Below are 19,130 nucleotides of genomic sequence, written 5' to 3'. Positions count from 1 at the left end.
TTTTGCAGGAAGATACGCCATAGGTCTTTACAGTGTCGAGCATGGCAACATAGATTTACAAGCGACTTTATTCTTTTGTAGATGAGATGAATCAGAACAGTTTTTTGAAAGAATCAGACTGAAGAGAAAGCACAAACGGTAGCACAGAAGGGAGTGTCCACCAATGATTACTGAGAGACCTATTGCACAGGGGATCTCAGACACAGCTATATTTTACTTTCCTATGGTAACAGCCTACAGCTGACTTAACATGCAGACCATTCCAGAAACACTCACCCGGACAAGAGTTGTGATCAGGTTCAGGAAGGAGATGGTAACACTGTACTCGCCTTGAGGCTGTTCTATGCTCATCAATAGGTTTCCATAGCCCCCAGCATTCATTCCCTCCGCACTGTGAAATGAGCAAGAGGGTTTATTACATGAATAGCAGGACTCTGACACGAGGGAGAGATGTCAGATGCATAGATTTCACAGTAGCAAAAAGTTCTTATGACAGGTTAGGAATAGATTAGGGGAAAAAAGAAATTTTTAAAAAAAGGGCTGGGGGATCATCAATACCTAATCATGTGATTCATACTGGACACTGGATTGGCAACAAAAGGTAAGAACCCCGTATGGTGAAGGTCAGTCCAAACCTGCAAGAGAAAAAGTACAGGCATTCCCTCTCATTCACATATACATGTCTACTAGTTCTCAAACCTAGCAAACTCAGAAGGTCATTTCCTCACCTTGGCTGGCATCCGAGCAGCTAGTACCGTCAAACAATTGACACAAGAAGCAATAACATCCACAGGGGGAGAGATTACAGTCGTTAGCCTAGAAAAAAGAAATATTATGCCTAAAATGCACTGCCACCTGTGGTGTAGCCTATATACTGGTTTTTTCTAATCAAAAAAGCTTCTCTCTCACTGAAGTACACAGTGAGAAGTGTGTACTGAAGTACACAGTACTTCAGTGTGTACTTAGTACATAGTTAGTAGTAGTTAGTACTTAGTACTTCAGTCCTAAGCCTAAAACCTAACTAGGTAAATACAGACACCACAGTCTGCACTTTCAGTCTAGACTTGCCACCTCCCCCTCATACCTGAGTCAGATCAATTTACTGCAAGAGGCAAGGCTGGCAAGATAGCAGACTGTCACAGCAAACAATGCATATCCAGCAGAAAATCACTTCCCAGGCAGTTAACACTGCGAGGAGAGTTAGTATGTACAACTGTTTTAACACCTGGAAGTTACTGCTCTAATGATATGCTTTATTCCCCTTTCCAGTAAATATAGCTACCGAAAAAATGCCTTTAAATAGATAAAAATTGCAGAACATTCAGGAAAGAAGCAGGAGAGGAGCCATTCAGCTGCATCAAAGCATGAAACAGTGTGTAGCCAAAATAGTCTTGAGAACTGAATGCCAGTCTTGGGGAGTTCAAGCCCTGAGCCACACTTCTTGCAAAGGTCTTGTCAAAATTAGTAATTCACCATTCTTCCAGATCGTATCTTCCCAGGCACCTCTGCTGTTAATGACTTCATGCCAGTCAGTGACGTACCTCTGCAGGAGCATGTAGATTCGCGACGTGATTGGCAGAAGGCAATCTGCTATTGATACATCAGTGCTGATGACTTTATGAACTAGATCAATTATTGGCTTGACCCTCTGGCAATGCTGAATCACATCTGGGTAAAGAAAACTAACACTAGAATGCAAAATCATACTTATGCAGTAATCAAATCTGGAACAATGTACATTAATCTTACCACACATCCCCATGATCATTCCCCATACCAAAAAACAATTATTTTATCTATCTCAACTTTTCCTTCATCTACAATTTATCCCATCTCACTAAATGTTCTTGGCCTTTTGCAGTGAATTTTATAGCATTGTAACAATAATTTTAAGAATCGCATTTCTTGGAAAGTATTCCATGCTCTTTCAAAAGTATTCAGAGCTGTTCAACCCTACTGATACCGATTAACAATTACTTATTCTCTTTTATACTCCCAGCCTATCTCACCTGCTGTTGATACAACATGGAGGAGCATCTCAATCTCACAGGTAAACAGTGTCCAGCTACTGTAGGAATACTCCCATCGTACCAAATAAGCTCGATCATCCAGCATCACTTGTCCCACTGTTCCCTGAGGTATCCGCAGATTGGTTTGACCTAGTCCTAAAGAATGAAGGAGCAGGTGAAATAGTCAAAAATTCACCCACGAGTTAGAAGCCAGATAAAAGAAATAAATTTCCCAAAGCATTTCAGCAAGAGGTTTAGTGCAGTTTCCTTACCAAGAGGATAGAGGAGCTTTGGAGCCTGTCTTCGCCAAAGTGTGCCATCTTCATGAGAGATCACATCAGGAGGTTTATGCTTGTACAGTTCGATATAGAAGGACATTTTATCCAGGAAACTGTATACCTGCATACAGAGAGAGCTTAAACAACACAGCCGAAGAGCCAGGCTGTGTTGTTTTAATTCTTAAAAATTAATCAACCAGGTCATTTCCAGGAATAGGCAACTTTTCTTGATGTGGACAATATCCTTCTAATACACCAACCCTACTAAAACATCATTAGACAGCTCACAAGTCCAAAAACATCTGATGTAATGAATCAGGAACTTACGAATAAAGTACAACCTGAAAAATTACAGAATATCTTAATCTTCAGCCAGTACACTTGAAGAGTTTTCTAAAAGCCAGGAAACAGTGTCCTGCAACAGCACAGGACTAAAAAGGAGCCCTGTCCACTGCCTTTTAACAAAACCTTTATGTCTGTTATCTAAGATTGCAACTGAGACAGGTACATGCAATGGAAAGAAAGAAAGAATCACACAGCACATTATCCCTGACTTAAAATAAATCATCTCCAAAATACTAAGAGAGAACCTGTACCTTTTTTGCTGTAGATTTATCTGACACAAGGGCTTGGAGCAGCTGAAGGAGAGGAGTAAGCACATGGGGGAACATCCCACACACACTGTCCAGGATAATACCCAGACCTGCAGTAGGTTCCTGGCAGCAGAAACAGAAAACAAATGTCTTATTACTAAAAATAAACACTGAAATGGTCTCAGTATAGTACAAGGATACAGTTCCTTTTAAGTTGTACATTTAACATTAATCATGCACAAAAGTATCACTCCAGTCCTTGCACAGACTAAAGCATGAGGCAGTGTGCAAGTATAAGGCAGGAAGTAAGACTGTAATGCATTACATATCATCCTAATTCTGTGACAACAAAAAAAATAAGCATGATGCTTTTGCCAGCAGTTAGTTCAATCCTTGCAACCCCAGCCCTGGTTTAAACTATCACCTATATTAAAACTTGTTCCAGTATCCTTCAAGAGTAAAGCCAAGGCTGTACCTAAAAGGCAGGAAAGGGCAAAAGTAAATCAAAGATAGATACAAATGAACACTAGCTCCTCAGGCCCTCCTAGAAACTAACTAAATACAATCAGTCTGTTCCTTTCCTAAAAGGGGACCTTTTATCAGGTTTTAGTTATAAGAAAGGTAGGTCAAAGAAGTTGGCAACACACTCACCGTCTTCCAGAAGAGCTGAGGAATGCTGGAAGCCGCCAGAACTTCACATGCAGCATCAATTATATCCTTCAAAGGAAGAGAGGACGGAGAAAATAAAAGTTACTTTACACAGGGGGATTTCATCCCATACAAGTTCTGCCACATCTTTGGAATTTAAATTTCCGTGTTTACTAGCCAAGATGTAACTACTTCCTCTAGTCAAAACAGAAGGAAACACCCAACACACCCAAACCCAGAACACACAGCCAGCCTAAAGCCATGCTCTTTATTGTAAATGGACTGACCGGGACAAATACATCCACTATATCTGCATGTCTTCTCAAACATGGAAACTGAGTATGTATTATTTCTATTGCTTTGGAAATAACACATCAGCAATTACTTCAAATCCATAGGACTTCAAGTGCAAGATATGTTATCTTTCATTATTAATCAGCCAGTCTGCAGAGGTGTTTACTAAGTCTGCATAGTATAAATGCAGTAGGGAAAACAGCAAATCACTCTTCTAGATCTAAGTCACAAAGTTTGCAGTCTCAAATGCAGGATTACAATTTAACAAAAGTAATTAGCATCAGTTATGACAGGTTATTTTAAATTAGCTAAGACACACAACAAGCCTTGGATGCTTACCTGCTGATTGCCCAATGTATGTAATTCCAGTGATGTCAGGACAAAGGAAAGAAGCCCATAAATACACATACAAGCTGTGCTGGCAGTACACTGGGAAGAAAGAATACACAAGGCCATTATAAGAAAGATTATGAATTATAGAACACACTGTAACTTTACTCAGCCTCCTTTACAAACTGTGGGCACATCTGAGTAACTGCCTCTTTCATTTCATCCTTGCTGCAGTCAGCAGAGGGCCAGCAAAACAAGTATCAGTCATTAGTTAAGCACCACATTAACATCAAGTATTTCACTGAAATGAGAAATCTTGCCACTACCATTATCATCGAAATGCCTTCCAGACATCAAAAAAAGCAGCACTCGGTGTTCATAGAAATCAAAAGGATTTACTTTCACTGGTTTCCGCCTACGAAGTAGTTTACTCTCATACACAGTATTGTCTAATGAAACCATATATAGAGAAGAGTGCAGAGTTAAATCATATAATACTCAAGATCTACTATGGCAAGTACACCTATGGAGGCAAATCAACAAATGTGATTAAATGCAGCTATTCTGCTCAGAAGAGATGTAGTTCCTGAACTTAGAAAAGCTTTTTTTTTTATTCTTAGGGCATAAAAATCTGTTTTCTTTCAACTTGATTTCTGATCTTCACTGAAAGAAGGTAAGATGATAAAACATGCTTTACTGCATATTCTGTTTAAAACCAGATTTAGTTTGAAAGAACACTCGTTCAAAATCATCCATCTCCCACCACACCTTTACATCAGCAGTAGTTAAAAACCTTCAAGAGCTTACGTATATGATTATAAGAAACTCACATTCTTCCCCCCGCTGCTCAGTGATCGCAGAAGCTTTGTCAGATACTGGAAAACATTCAGCTGGATAGCAGTGCTGCCCATTCTTCTGATAATGTTTGTTGACTCCTCTGGGTTTACAGTGTGACGGAGCAGAGCCCAAGCCAAAAGCACTGGAGCATGATGTGAGACATCCCCTAACTGCAGCAGCTGATTGTCCATCTCCTGCACAGAGAAAAGACAAAGGCAAAATAACTGACATCTTCTGAAAGCGGCTCATACTCAGCAAGCATATAACTGATTGCATCTGCTTGCTAACAGTCACCTTTCCCTTGCAGGTAATTATTTCAAACATGCAACTGACCAAATTATATACTTGCAGCCTTGGTCTGCTTTTCTGCATCATTTACTGACTTATAGTTGGCCTAACCTCAGATATCTCTGTCCTAAAAGCCCTGACACCACAAATCTTTTCTTTCATTCCCTTCTGGAAAGTTCACACTGCCTATTTCTTTGCACACACCTTTCTTTAGAGAAAGGTCCAAGATAACTAAGGAAATGTAAGTGGGAGAGGAATTAATTTTGTTCTTATTTGCCCCAGAATGTTATGTGGATGTAAGTTCTTACACCTGGTCAACAAAACCAAGGATTAGAAACTTACAGACATAATCTTTAAACAGCACTGCTTGGCTAACAACAGTAAGTTCTGCATTGTTAGGCCTGACAAGGGGTTACTCTGCCAGTGCTTTACCTGGTGGATGTGCTCATTATTGGCTAACTTGTGCTCCTCCGTCCTGTCATCCAAAGCACGCTCATGGAGGGAGTCAATTTCCATGCCTTCCACCAGAATAAGAGCACTAAAGTAGCTGCAAGCAGGAAAAGAATAAAACCAAGTAGGTCAGAAGAATTCAGCTGTGGTTTTTTTCAATTAAAAGTGGTCAAAAAACAACCCTTAGTTTTCTTTTGTCCAGCTCTTCTTTCAACCAATAGAAATTGCAGAAAATTAACAGCAGATAATCCAAATTTTGCCTTGAAATGCTAGTAGATGACAGATTACAACCTTCAGAACTACCATTTCTGGAAAGAAAAAAAGGTCACTGAAATTTAGAGATAGCTTTTCCACCTTTGTAACTCTCTGCCACCCGGCAGGATTTTCATTCCCCCTGGCTGCAGCTCAAGTTATGTCCCATGCAGCAAAATGAAAACATTACTGCCATTTGTGTAAGCAGACTCACAATAGCTTGAACTGAGGCAACACAGTTAATGACACAGGTCAGAGAAAGAGTGCAAGCCTCCATGCAGCCAGACTACCAGCACAGGACCGTGAAGACACAACTTCACTTTACCACTAGACCATCTAATTAGGAAGGAGTGGCACCGTGTCTTCTTACCATTCTTATCAGAGGCTAGATTATGTACTAGATTAAAGTATATGGATTCCTTTCTGCTTTGCAATCATACCTTCATTTTGCCACAAATCTCCAACTTCACCAGAAAAGATATTTTGGCTTCATCACAATAAGCTTATCTTGAAATAGCAGTGATTTTAAGAGGCAGCAGCAGGAATTAAAAATGCTTTTTTCCTGAGGAAATAAATTGTTTTGCTCTGTAGTCACTTCACAAATATACATGATACTTACCCAATACGATCCACCAGGTGATCCATGCTCTCATCTACCAAATGTCTGTTGGTTTGTCTAGTGCCAAACCCCTGTTCTTTGAACATCTTTGCAAATGCCAGAAGCTCATCAGGTGCCATTTCAAAGTACGCATAGTAGAGGAAGATGACTTCCAGGAGCATGGACTGTTCACGGAGGCATTGCACAAACCAACGGGAAACCTGACGCTCTGTCTGCACAAGGAAAAGTTCTACCATCATACATCGAAGCTCACAGGTCAGTCAAAGCAGTGAGAAACTGAGAAGTGTTGAAGCATTTCACCAGCTTGTGTAGCCAGCGGCTTGTACCAATGGCAAGGAAAGCCACTGTAAATACTGATGCTGATGCAGAGAGATTATGAATAACTACAAATAAATGGATCTGTTAGCCTAAGGCTATCAACGGATTTATTACAAAGAACAATACGTTTCATGCAACTCACTCTGTTTCTGAGCAAAAGTGTGTTCTGTTAGAGAGAAAACAAATTTTAGGTTTCCTGGACCACAAGAAACATCGTTTTTAACTGTATCTGCACATATGCATTCTCCAACACACTACATGTAAGGAAAGACTTTATAAGTTTAATAAATAATAGCAAGAAACAAAATACCATGAGATTTCCATGTGTTTCCCATGTAGGAGCTTCTGCTTTGTACAGCACTTCAAACTGTTTCCGGTAATTAGGAACTAGTTCCTTGTCCAACTTTTCGACACACTGGAAGTATTGTGCCTTAAATAAACAGATAAGCAAATGAACTTCTCACACGCACACTCACGTGCTTTTACAATCACAAGTGGACAACTACTACACAACTTATATGTTCAGCCTATTTCAATGACATCAGAACCAGAAAAAGGTTCCTGTACTCACTGTGTAAGGATGCCTCTCATCCTGAAAATAGGTGAGTAGATGGAGGACACAGCGCAAAATGCAGATTCTCTCTTCGTAGTAATAGTCAGCGAGCTGTGAATATATAACGTCACTGATATCAATTTGCTATAATGTCCAACTCCCATACACCTTCCTCTCCCATACACTGCCAAGGCCTCCATCACAAGAATATATAGTGCTCTAATATTACTACAGTTGGAGTTTCAACTAAGCAGTTTTTAAGTTATCTGAAAAAAAACCCACCTTAATTAACTTTACAGAACTCAGTAAGACATCCCCATAGGGACATGTCTATAATTACACTGCTAAGTGAGAAAACTTGGAAAAGAAAGGCAAAAAAAACAGAGAGATGGTATCTCATTCCTCATTCCTATTATCCTCTGTCAGATATGATCACCAGTCTCCATTTCAGAGTTGTCACTTCAGACAGTACCATATAAACCTGTAAGCTTTGGAAAACATGGGAGCGTATGTCTGCCCAGCCTAATTCCCTGATATTAAGCTAAAATTTCCTTTCTGCAGCAACTATTAACACTGTTCAAATCTTTACGCACATCCCTCTGTTTCAGGAGCATTTTCTAAAATCTGTTCTTTATATGAAGGAATACTTCAATTATCCCAAGATTTTCTGGATCCATAGAAATAAAGTTGGTTCTCTGTCAACAGATCTTTTCAACAGCAAATACAAATGGAAACAACTAACCTTCAGCATCAGAGCCTGACTCTGCCTTTCATCCTGAAGAACCGTCTGTAAGCAAAACACAACAAAATAAAGACGTATCTACTGCAGAAATACCTACTGACAAAATACACACACAAATAAGGCAAATTTTTCTTTCCATTTCTTTTGGAAAGACAGATTCCAAAAGTACAAAGCCAAAAACACTCATTTATAACTACATATTTGTTCTTCATCTCCGCTCACTCTCCTTCACAAATCTGTAGCTTTCCTCTCTTTCCTGCAAGAGAGAGGAGCTGAGTTCCTGCAGAGAGATTCAAGCAGGAAGATGTACTAGAAAGTTAGGCCTGGATTTCTGCTATCACATTTCCTTAAAGCGGAACTTGAGCATTGTAGGTTCAGAGCAGAAAAGCTACAAAGCCATTTCCAAATCAGAACTCAGACTCACATGTGACCATATGCATCAGCAAACTACTGGTATTAAGGAAAGATGTGGAGTAAATAGAACATAAAATGGGAACTACGGACCTTCAGGGAGTCCCTTGTTCCTCTGTAATCCTCTTGAAGATAACACTGTAACAACTGCACGCTCTGCTCTTCATCCAGACCCTGCAAAAAAGAGAGATGCTCTGAGATGAATAAAAGGCAAATATTCAGGCAGCTCTTCTCTTCAAAACAAATAACTTCCAAAATATGCCAGAAGAAAATTTTTTGCATCATGCAGATGCTTGCTTTAATCAGCACTTCTGTTTAAACCAAAATACATAAGCTTTGATGTCACTTAGATGTTGCCAGTTTAACTTCAGCAAAAAGGAGTACAACAGTGATTTGTTGTACTGGTACCGCCACCAGTCACTGAATTCTAACTTCTCGCTTGAAGGAACATAACCTTGCAGGTGAGCCAACAGTATTTTCAAACAAGGCAACTGATTTCAGGGACATCAGTTTTTAACTGAGCAGTTTCAGATGTCTTGAAAGAACCTGAGAAAGACCAAAAGCAGGTGACTGCTGCTGAAAAGCAGGGCCCTTTGCAGCAGGAAGGGGTGTTAACCAGGAAAACTGAGGCACTTCAAGGTCACTAACCACTGTTTAAAATTTTCACCTACAGCCCCAACAAGTACTTCTAACATTCTTTAGATTATTTTGAACTGCAAGTAATTTAAATTTGCCTCTATTCAACATCAAGGAGTTTACTTAAACAACAGAATCCAAATAACAATGCATTCCAATTACAGGGATAAAAAATAATCAGAATAGGACCTTCACTCACCAAAAACTTGCTGACCCTCAGGCCCAACTCTTTTAGTGGAGCAGCTACATCTTTATCAGCTCTTATTTTTTCTGCAGAAGTCGTGCTAAAGAAAAAAGAAATTTGAGTCACAAAAAATGTAGCAATTCCAAGGAATGAACTAATGAGGCTTAATTTCAAAGTTCTCAGTTTCATCATTTTAAACTAAACATTTGCTTTTTCCCCAATGGCCTTTCAATATCCATACAACAATATTCTGTAATCTTCCCACTAGACAAAAACTTAACATTGTTCACAATTATTACTACAATAAATGCAGGCTATATTCATTCCACCTTCTGCAGTGAGGTAATCTGGATATCTTTCCGGGATGACTGAGTGTGGAGTCACTTCTCCAGATGCTGCACACTTGCACAGGATTGCTGCAGCTCAGCAGAGGCAAGGCCTCTAAGCTACGTAAGATTAGTAATGGCTGTAGAAATTGCTGTTACTTCTTTCTGGTCTGTACTTCATGACCAAAAATGTTATGTGGATTAAGTACCTTCTCTTACTATTCCTATTCTGAAATCTCAAGTCGTGAAAGAGAGTAAAAAAATCTATTTTTATGTAATCAGAGAGAAATATTCAACATGCTCCTCTACTTATTAGAAGACCCCATTTCAGAGGTTAATTTCTAAAATCAGGCAATTACCATACCTTGGCGGTTTATAGTATGAAAGTCCCTCTAACAACCTCTGCCAGTGCTTGCTCAATTCTGCCGCAATCTGTGCCTACAAAAAGAACCAAATACTACTGAACGGATTCCTCAACATACACTGCCGAGCACCAGATTTCTTAAATTTAAGCGAAGCAAAGAAATTCCACCACCACAAAGAGACAGGAACAACACAAGACAAGCATCTATGATTCAGACTGATTCAAGGTGCGTATCGTATGAGAAAGCTCGCTGCTTTGCCTAATCACGGGAAGGAAGAGGAAATAGGAGGCAATGGACTAGGTTCAGAAACATTTGGATTTCCAACCTCTGGGCAAATTCTTGAAAGCACGGGCTCCATCCCAGAAAATAAGGAAGCAGGCTGTACCACTCATGAATACCCCAGGCCAGCCAGTCTAGAAAGCAGCACTTGTGTCCACTCCAGAAAGGGAACCACCTTTTCACATACACCCTTCCAGGTAGTTCGTGAAGCAGCTATAAACAAGGAGTGGAAGAATGAACAAGTAGCAGACATAGAGGAACACAAAATCACACAGAGGAAGAGGGAAAAGCAGCAAAACATATTTTCACTAATATTCAAACAGATGTACAAATTATATATTCGGCCATGGAGTCCATTCAGTGATGAGCAAACCTGCTTAGGAAGACACAGACTTACTGGTTCTCTTAAAGCTGATCTGCCCAGAAGAATTGTCCACAATTCTCTGCTGCTCCTGCATGCAAAGGGAAAAGGTGGAGAGTATTTTAATGATGAACACTATTTCAGGCTTCCATTTAGCTTACACCTTTTCAAACCTGCAATTAACTCAGAGCAGATCACGCTGCAATATAAGAAAACTGATTTAAGGAACATTAGTTTTTAGCTGACCAGTTTCAGATGTCCCGGAAGAACCCAGGAAAGACCCAAAGAGGGTGACAACTGATATAGCAAGACTTGGAAACTTGTATCAAAGCAGCATCACACTTATATCTGTTTACTAGCTCAGTTTGATTTTGTTAATTGGATATTTGAGGTTAGTAAAAACAAACCTAATGAAAGCATAGAGCAATATTTCATTCAGTTACATTTGATGCTCTCCTCCAAACAAATTCTTCTGTAACAGTTTCATCCTTCACTCTAAGTGGGTGAAGTGAAAAATTGCAACACCTTTTCATAAGGTAGAATAATTTGCCACAGATCTTCAGCCCATTTACCCTTGGCCTCTTGTTTCTACCCAAGAACTCTGTAGAAAAGCCAATCAGCGCTGTAACATATTATAGATCAAATCCTGACCCTGGCACAGGCATCCAGAAAAAATTAATTTCCCTACAACAGCTCTGAAAAAGGATGTTTGTCAAGAAGAGTATTTCAGGAACTTAGACAAATGCTGACTTGATAGCAATGTAATACAAATCAGGAGTTAAACACCACAGCTCCCCACGCAAAGACTGCCTATAAAAGCAAGAACACTCATTAACTTATTTTTAGAATAGCATCATCAAAATAACTTACTATGGCAGTGAAAGTCATCTGCAACTTCTGACACATGGTGCCACTTCTTAAAAGAACGATAAGACCTATTATTTCCAGTACACCTATCAACATAATTTCTACCTGCTAATTCCTCGGCAGTTAGGTGCACCTCCCTGTGTGGTTGGCATCCAGCTGTGGGTGCAAACTCTCCAGACCACAAAGAGCACCGAAACGCCAAAGAATTTTACCAAGAAAAGAATCGCTTCGTAGAACTGAGCAGCAGCCTAGCAGAGCCAACCCTTCCACTTTTCATTCCCTCCTAACCTCTTCTGTGAATAAAACAGACTACAGGTTGTTGCCAGTTCATTAATTAGACTCCAAGACAGTTAAGGAAGGACCGTTCTCTTTATACTATCACACGTAACAGTGGTGTTCTTGTCCCCATTAGGGCTTACAGACATTAATTTAATAAAAATTAGACACCTAAGAACAGTGCGGACTCTCAAAATGTTACAATAAAAGTCAAAAAACGTGCTCAGGACAAACGAGGGCACCGATCTATTCGCTGATCCTGGGATTCATTGAATGGTTTCCTTTGTACACCCTCCACATCTCTATTGTGATTTTTGTATTTGCAAACAGTTGTCCAAAAGGTGAAAATCGAGCCCTGAATGCTCCGCTCTTCTGGGACTGGGGCGGAGGTCTGACAGGCGCCGCCGCGAGGTTTGCGTAAACCCCGACTTCAGCTTCGAAAGAGCTTTGAAAGTTCTACTTAACGTTTCATCTTTTACAATACGGCAGAATAAAAGAAACGCAAAATCACGAAAAAGTCACTACCAACACCAAAATTTAGCCGCCTCGGGGGTCCCCGCGAGGCCCCTCAGCGAGGGACGGGGCGGGGCCTCGCTGCGCGCGCGGGGGGCGGGACCAGGCCGGCGCGGGCCCCGCTGCCGTTAACCCTCCCCTCCCCGCTCCCCCGCCAGCACTGCCCCTCTCCCCGCGGGGCCCCTCTCCGCCCCTCCCTGCCCCACGGAGGGGGACCCACGCGCAGCCAGGGACGGGGCCGCCCCCGCCTTCCCCCTCCCCAGCGCCGGAGCAGCCACCGCCGCGTCCCCGCACCTCGCGCACAGCCCGCCCGCCGCCATCTTCGCTCCCTTCTCACGTGACCCGCCGCGCGGAGTCACCGTCTCCTCCTCCTGCCCAGCGCCGTCGTCACGTGGTGGGGCTTGCCACTCCGCCTCCGGCCCCCTCCCGGCGGGTCTGGTCATGTGACAGACGGCAGCGCCAAGATGGCGGCGCCTGTGAGGTAGGTGCCCGCTCCCGGGCTGCAGTGGGGCGGTCGGGGAAGGCCGCGGCGCCTCGGTGGGACCCGGAGTTCACCGAGGCAGCGCCTCCGAGACCTTCCGGCGGCTGTTGCGGCCGCCATTCCCCCTGAGGCCCGTGCCCCTTCGCAGCTTCGTGGTAGCCATGGCTGAGGGGAAGAGGAGGCGGAGGGCGGCGCGGAAGGACGGGGCAAGGGGAGGCTGCGGCGCCGCGGGCGACACAGGGAAGAGAGGGAGTAGGCAGGTGCTGCAGCGAGGCGAGGGCTGACGGGCGTTTGGGAGCACGTCGGTGGGAAGCTTCCCCACTAAGAGCAGCCGGGATGCAGATCACGGAACGGGCAGAAAACGGGCGATGGGTCCCATTCGGTGTGTGAGAGCACCGGAGCGCTGAAGCGCTTCACGTTACCGGAAAGAAGCGGGGGGGGCGGAATTGCAGGAGGCATAAGAAAATGAAGTAATTCAGTAGTGAAATACACCGTGTTGCAAATTCACAGGTCAGCGGCTTTCAAAGTTGCTGCATTAGAGTAGCAGAGCTGTGTTTCATATAGTGAAATTCTTCCTTGTCTTATAGCCCAGCTGGCAGGCTGCCTGCTGGGAGAAGCTGTCATGTGTCATTATTGATGCAAGAGCTGGTTTGCAGGCTTAAAGTTGCCAGACTGAGTGGGAGATCCTTTTTCAGTCTTTGGCTAGCATGTGGTATTTACCCTGCCTCTTCTCACATAAGCCTTAAGCTTCACTCTCCCTTGTGCTCAGAAACAAGGAATGGGACCCCAAAACCATTCTTGGTCATATCCTATTGGCCATGCTAATTCTGTTTTGTTGACTATATGATTAATTTTCCTGTTCTGTTTAAAAATTAATTGTGATGGCAAAATGATTACAGTAAATGTAATGAAGTTGTTCGTCAATCAAGTATTTCCGGCCACGTGAATAAGGATGCCAAAAAGTAATCTTTTAATATTCAGTACAAAGGCATAAATAGCTAAATTCCAGACCCACAGTGTAAGGGAGTTTGACAGTACAAACTTTAATAGTTGCCCAGTAATATTACTACTGAGATCTCTATCAGCTTTATAATTTGGTGAAGCTATTCAACACTAGATGAAAAGCCACATCAGGACTTTAAATAAACTTCTAGCCTTCCATGAGGGAGCTAATGTAGATACTAGTAACGAGACTGGGGGAGCAGAATTTAATAGGAGTTTACTACTAATCAGCTTAAGGGCGGGCCAGAAAGGATGAAGCAATCCAAAGTTATAGCTGGAGATATCTTATCCAGCAGGGATACATACAACTGGATCAGCCATTCTGTTGCCAACAGAAATTCAGAGACTGATACCTTCAAAGAACCCAAAAGAGATGCCAGTATAATTGCATTGACTTATGTATGGCTAAGACGTAATTTCAAGTTACGGATAAGGAGAAATAAAGGTTGCCAGAAAGCAATAAAAGTTGGTGAGAATTTCACAACATTGTGAATGCTCACAATACTTCGAAGAAGATAAGATATGATTTAACCTAATAGGGTCATTATGTGCATTGCTGATTATCTCAACTATTTATCTTACAGTCCAAAGGTTTAAAGGAAAGTTTAGTTTGCAATGCAGCTGTCATTGGCTGTGAGCCTTGATTCAGAGAAGGTGAAGTGCTGTAAATGCGGCAAGTTTTGGTAAGACAAGGGAGTGAGCGGATGTAGAAAACAGTGACAGCTTTAGATCATCATCAAGAACATCTTGCAAGGTTTACTTACTCTTCAAGGATTTTAGGAAAATAATTAATTGAGAGTTCTAGTAATAGATCAAAATTTGATGAAGTATGCCATTTGACAATTTTTGTTAACGATTGTGATGTTTTCTTTCCTACTTCTATTGCAAATACTATGTAGCATTATAAAAGACCTGCTGTGATAGTGGAAGTATTCAGGCATAACACCAGTAACAGAAGGGGAGAGAGGTACATAGGGGGTTCATACAGCAGTGGTAGAAGAAATATTTAATAAGAGGAGGAACATTCTGTAAAACCACAGTGAAAACTGCATCCAAAATTAGGTTCTAAAATTACCTTTAAGCATTTAAATTAACTATATTTCAAATTCACAGCATCACAATGAAGCCTTCTGGGAATATTTATGGCTTGTTTGCTTCATATTTCAATTCAAAGACAGTGGAACAGAAATACTAAAACTGTATCTGAATACCCCAGTATTCAGTGGTTCGTTTCTGTCACTGCAGGGTGACTTCTCTGATTCTCAGAGGGGAATAACAGTTGTGGCTGATCCATTACCTCATTGGTTTTATTTTTTTATTCACCAACGTGTTGACATTAACAATTGGCACATACCTATCAGTTTAAATTGAGCTTAAGAACAAAACAGCTGTGCAGAAGCTTTAGCTTTTCTAGTAGTTGCTTTAATTGTTTGCCTTTTTTTTTTTTAATAGGAATTGCAGTAGCATGAAAGGGAATTCTTCCTAGTGGACAACTGGTTAGCACATCAGTACTCACAAGAAAAATTTTGAAAGCTTGAGCCACGTGTGACTGGAGTCATGTTAAACAAGCCGGTGCTGGTGGAATCCCTGATCGTGTTCATCATCGTTCTCTTTATGCACGCAGTGGTGTGGGATCGGTATTCCTGGTGCGCTGTCGCTCTCGCCATCCAGGCTTTCTATGTCCAATTCAAATGGGACCGTCTGCTCCAGCTGGGTGGGGCTGTATTCCAGTTCCGTACGGCAGCTAACAGTGGCCTGCTGCCAGCTAGCATGGTCATCCCCTTGTTGGGGATAGCGATGAAGGAGAGGTGCAAGTCTGCTGGCATTGTGTACTTTGAACGTTTTGGCATAGTTGTAGCTTCCACTGGCATGCTGGTTGCTCTTTTTCTGTCTGTAATAGCGGTTGGCATCACAAAACCTGTGCCAACCAACACTTGCATACTTACTGGTGTTGCTGGCAGTATAATTATCTATACCATGAAGCACTCTTTGACTGTTTCAGAAGTGATAGAGGTACTAGAAGTGCTGCTAATTTTTGTCTACCTCAGTATGATCTTGCTGTACTTGCTGCCTCGATGTTTTACTCCTGGAGAAGCATTGCTGGTTCTTGGAGGTATAAGTTTTGTTCTCAATCAGCTCATTAAACGCTCACTGAATGTAATCGAGGGCAGAGGTGATCCCATAGACTTTTTACTTCTGGTAGCAGTTGTTGGAGTTGTTCTACTTGGACTGTTTTTCACTGTGCTCTTCATTTTCATGGATTCGGGTACGTGGATCTCCTCCATGTTTTTCCACATGATGACAGCAGTGCTAGGCTTAGGGGTCATCATGCCCTGGCTGTACCGACTGATCCAGAGGAACCCTTTGTTCTGGCTACTCCAGTTTCTGTTTCAGACACAGACAAGAGTTTACCTTCTTGTATATTGGACTTTTTTGGCTGCTTCAGCATGTGGTGTAGTTTTCTACCAGAATGCTAAGAGATCATCTGAATCTAAAAAACACCAGGCCTCAACTATAACCAGGAAATATTTCCATTTCATTGTTGTAGCTACTTATGTTCCTGGACTGATCTATGACCACCAGCTTCTCTACGTTGCTGCAGTACTGTGTCTGGCAGTGTTTATCTTCCTAGAGTATATTCGGTACTTCAGGATCAAACCATTTGGCCAAACCCTTAGGCATCTGCTGTCTCTCTTCTTGGATGAAAGAGATAGCGGACCTTTAATTTTGACTCATATTTATCTCCTCCTTGGCATGTCTCTCCCAGTATGGTTGTTCCCCAGATCTTGCGCTCCTAAAGGTACCTTGTCTGGGGCAGGAGCACTGGTCCCCTACTCTGGGGTACTGGCAGTAGGGGTAGGAGACACTATTGCCTCCGTTTTTGGCAGTACAATGGGGGAAATCAAATGGCCAGGAACAAAGAAGACCTTTGAAGGGACAATGACAGCTATTTTTGCTCAGATCATAGCTGTGGCTCTTATTCTGATCTTCGACAGCAGCGTGAATCTGAACTCTGGCTATGCCTGGATTCTGGCGTCTGTGAGTTTAGTTTCTCTTTTGGAAGCTTACACTACCCAAATCGATAATCTGCTGTTGCCTCTCTACCTCCAGATAATGTTTATGGCTTAGAAGTACTTCCAGGAACAGAAATTTCTCTCTTTCTAGAGAAAAAGGGTAATAGAATATGCACTGTAATGAGAGCTCAAAGCTGATCTAAACACTGCTTTTGGTACAGCAGATAAAACTGCTAAAAATGTAAATGAAAGACCTATTTAAAATAAAGGTTTTGGTTTGGTCTTTTCCCCTGTTTAAAAAAAGCGTTAATCGCTTTATGTTCTCACAGAAACACAAACATGACTGATAAAAATAGCATTTGTGTTTAACAACCTAAGTTTTTTCTGGGTGCCCAGAGGCAAAGGAAGTAGGGGAAGAAGAGGTAAGTCAATTAGAGGGAAAACAAAATAAGCAAACCTCTCAGATTTTGCCACCTCTGTATTACATCAGAACTAAAACTTGTTTTGCTGTACTGAGTCCTGCTGTCTCGTATTACTATGTGAACTCCCTCATTTCTGTATTTAAAGCGTGTTTTATAATGAGGGTAGCCACACAGAGCGAACACATCTGTCCAGATGTATCCAGTCACCACCACCAAGAGCCTGCACTGCGATGCATGAGCACAACTTCAAATTCAGTAGCTACAATAGCCAAGTTTATCCAGGGTGGGTGCAGGGGGTTTGAGCATGTAAGAGACTGTATTCCAAACAGAACAAGAGAGTTGCAGTTTTAGCCCTGGAGATCTATGCAACAAGAAAAATGTTTTATCTTCAAGATTTTAATCCCTAAATTCATTTGGAATAATATTCAATATAGGGGAAAAAACCTAAGCAAGGTCACAGAAAAAACTAATTGTACATTAATCATGAAAGCAGAACATCTGCTAAAGTCAATAAAGCTCTTTAATACTACTGCAGTTTTCTACTCTTCACATTTTTTCAGCTAGATGTTTAAGCAAATAATTTATAAAAATGCTTCTGTCAACAAATTGAGTAAAGCCATTTAATTCTGTCCATTTCATTAAAATTATAACTACCGTTTTGTGGCAAAACCCACAATTTTTATATATTAAACACTTTTGTATTGACAATCTCTTCTTGCCAGTTTGCCAAGTGTCCATTAGAACAAAACACATTAGCACATACCCTCCCTGCCTTTTCCCCTGAGAGGTGTCCGAGCAGAAGATTTGCATTCCAGGATTCTTGTTTGCAGGATGAAGTTAACTTTATTCACTTTTGGGAACAGTTTTGTACTAGTCCAAGATACCTTACACAATACTGTCCTGCAGTCCTAGCCCTGAAGCTGTGCTTTAGGAGATTAAGACGGGGGGTGGAGTGAAACTAGCACTCTGGGCCAGCAGAGCCAGCAAAATTGGCCCCCAAATCTAATACTGTGTTTGTCCCTGCAACAAGCCAGGACTTGAATAGCTCAAAGGCAGCATTGCCCAATTTACCCACACACACACCCAGGCAGGGCTACCGAGATTTGATACTGCTTTTCCTGAGGATGTCAAAATTGTCCGTAGTTGGTTTTGGTTAATAACGCAATAAATTGTCAGATAACCTTTGTAGAAAATCAAACTTGGTAATTGTGCAAGACTGAGTTTCCTTCACTCTTAACAGGAAATCCTGCAAATCCAATCTAGCTTCTTGTTTTTATTTAAGCACTTGAACTAGATGTTTTTATACATTGCAGGTAGCAGTGCATATAGTCAGAGGACAAACTATCCCTCCTCAGCAGAAAGGTGCTATTCTAAATTACTAACTCTTCTAGTGGAAAGATATGGAAAAAGCTTTGGCTGCTTCCATCACAAACCACAGCCTTCACCGTTAACATCATAATTGTCAAAAATTGTCCAGAGTTGGTTTTGGGACCAGACTTAAAGTCATTTTGCCTCCACCCCACTCACGGCTTTCAAACAAACTGTAGAAGAGGTAGGGGAGGGCAGCAGGTCTACCTGCAGAAACTGTCACAGCTGGGGGTTGCCCCTGGACCAGTGCCAGTGAAGTTACACCTACACAGCCTCTGTTCAGGCTCAGGCTTGAGCTTGCCTCAGATGTAACTTAAGTTTCTTAACATTCCTTAGGTTTTACCTTGCTATAGGTCGGTTTAGTTTTGTTGGGGGTTTGGAGATAGTAATGGGGTTTTTTTGTACATTAAGGGT

At 41.7% G+C, this 19,130-nt stretch overlaps 2 protein-coding genes across 2 annotated transcripts in view; one reads left to right on the top strand and one right to left on the bottom strand.

The window, feature by feature from the left end:
* NUP188 (nucleoporin 188) overlaps positions 1 to 12,767 on the bottom strand; it is a gene marked incomplete at its 3' end in the record, with an annotated part of 28,669 nt that extends 15,902 nt beyond the window's left edge. The window contains exons 1-20 of the mRNA XM_082008912.1: positions 12,724 to 12,767; positions 10,810 to 10,864; positions 10,133 to 10,206; positions 9,458 to 9,542; positions 8,716 to 8,796; positions 8,212 to 8,256; positions 7,488 to 7,580; positions 7,227 to 7,346; positions 6,599 to 6,810; positions 5,710 to 5,824; positions 4,983 to 5,183; positions 4,162 to 4,251; positions 3,532 to 3,597; positions 2,884 to 3,003; positions 2,282 to 2,408; positions 2,010 to 2,165; positions 1,542 to 1,668; positions 729 to 816; positions 559 to 635; positions 277 to 391 (exon numbers count right to left, since the gene is read on the bottom strand). Of these exons, the coding sequence (XP_081865038.1) occupies positions 277 to 391; positions 559 to 635; positions 729 to 816; positions 1,542 to 1,668; positions 2,010 to 2,165; positions 2,282 to 2,408; positions 2,884 to 3,003; positions 3,532 to 3,597; positions 4,162 to 4,251; positions 4,983 to 5,183; positions 5,710 to 5,824; positions 6,599 to 6,810; positions 7,227 to 7,346; positions 7,488 to 7,580; positions 8,212 to 8,256; positions 8,716 to 8,796; positions 9,458 to 9,542; positions 10,133 to 10,206; positions 10,810 to 10,864; positions 12,724 to 12,749 (2,073 nt within the window). The 5' untranslated portion in view covers positions 12,750 to 12,767. The remainder of the gene's footprint in view (positions 1 to 276; positions 392 to 558; positions 636 to 728; positions 817 to 1,541; positions 1,669 to 2,009; positions 2,166 to 2,281; positions 2,409 to 2,883; positions 3,004 to 3,531; positions 3,598 to 4,161; positions 4,252 to 4,982; positions 5,184 to 5,709; positions 5,825 to 6,598; positions 6,811 to 7,226; positions 7,347 to 7,487; positions 7,581 to 8,211; positions 8,257 to 8,715; positions 8,797 to 9,457; positions 9,543 to 10,132; positions 10,207 to 10,809; positions 10,865 to 12,723) is intronic.
* Positions 12,768 to 14,851: 2,084 nt separating this feature from the next.
* DOLK (dolichol kinase) lies at positions 14,852 to 17,041 on the top strand (the record flags this gene model as incomplete). The annotated part of the gene is made up of 1 exon (XM_082009163.1): positions 14,852 to 17,041. The coding sequence occupies exon 1, from the start codon at positions 15,470 to 15,472 to the stop codon at positions 17,039 to 17,041; it is 1,572 nt and encodes a 523-aa protein (XP_081865289.1). The 5' UTR covers positions 14,852 to 15,469.
* Positions 17,042 to 19,130: the final 2,089 nt, after the last annotated feature.

Source organism: Phaethon aethereus (assembly GCF_964289735.1).
Source record: "Phaethon aethereus genome assembly, chromosome: 20".
In the NCBI taxonomy this organism is placed as follows: Eukaryota; Metazoa; Chordata; class Aves; order Phaethontiformes; family Phaethontidae; genus Phaethon; species Phaethon aethereus.
The sequence above is the reverse complement of the archived record's forward strand: the minus strand, read 5'-3'. Positions and strand labels throughout refer to the sequence as shown.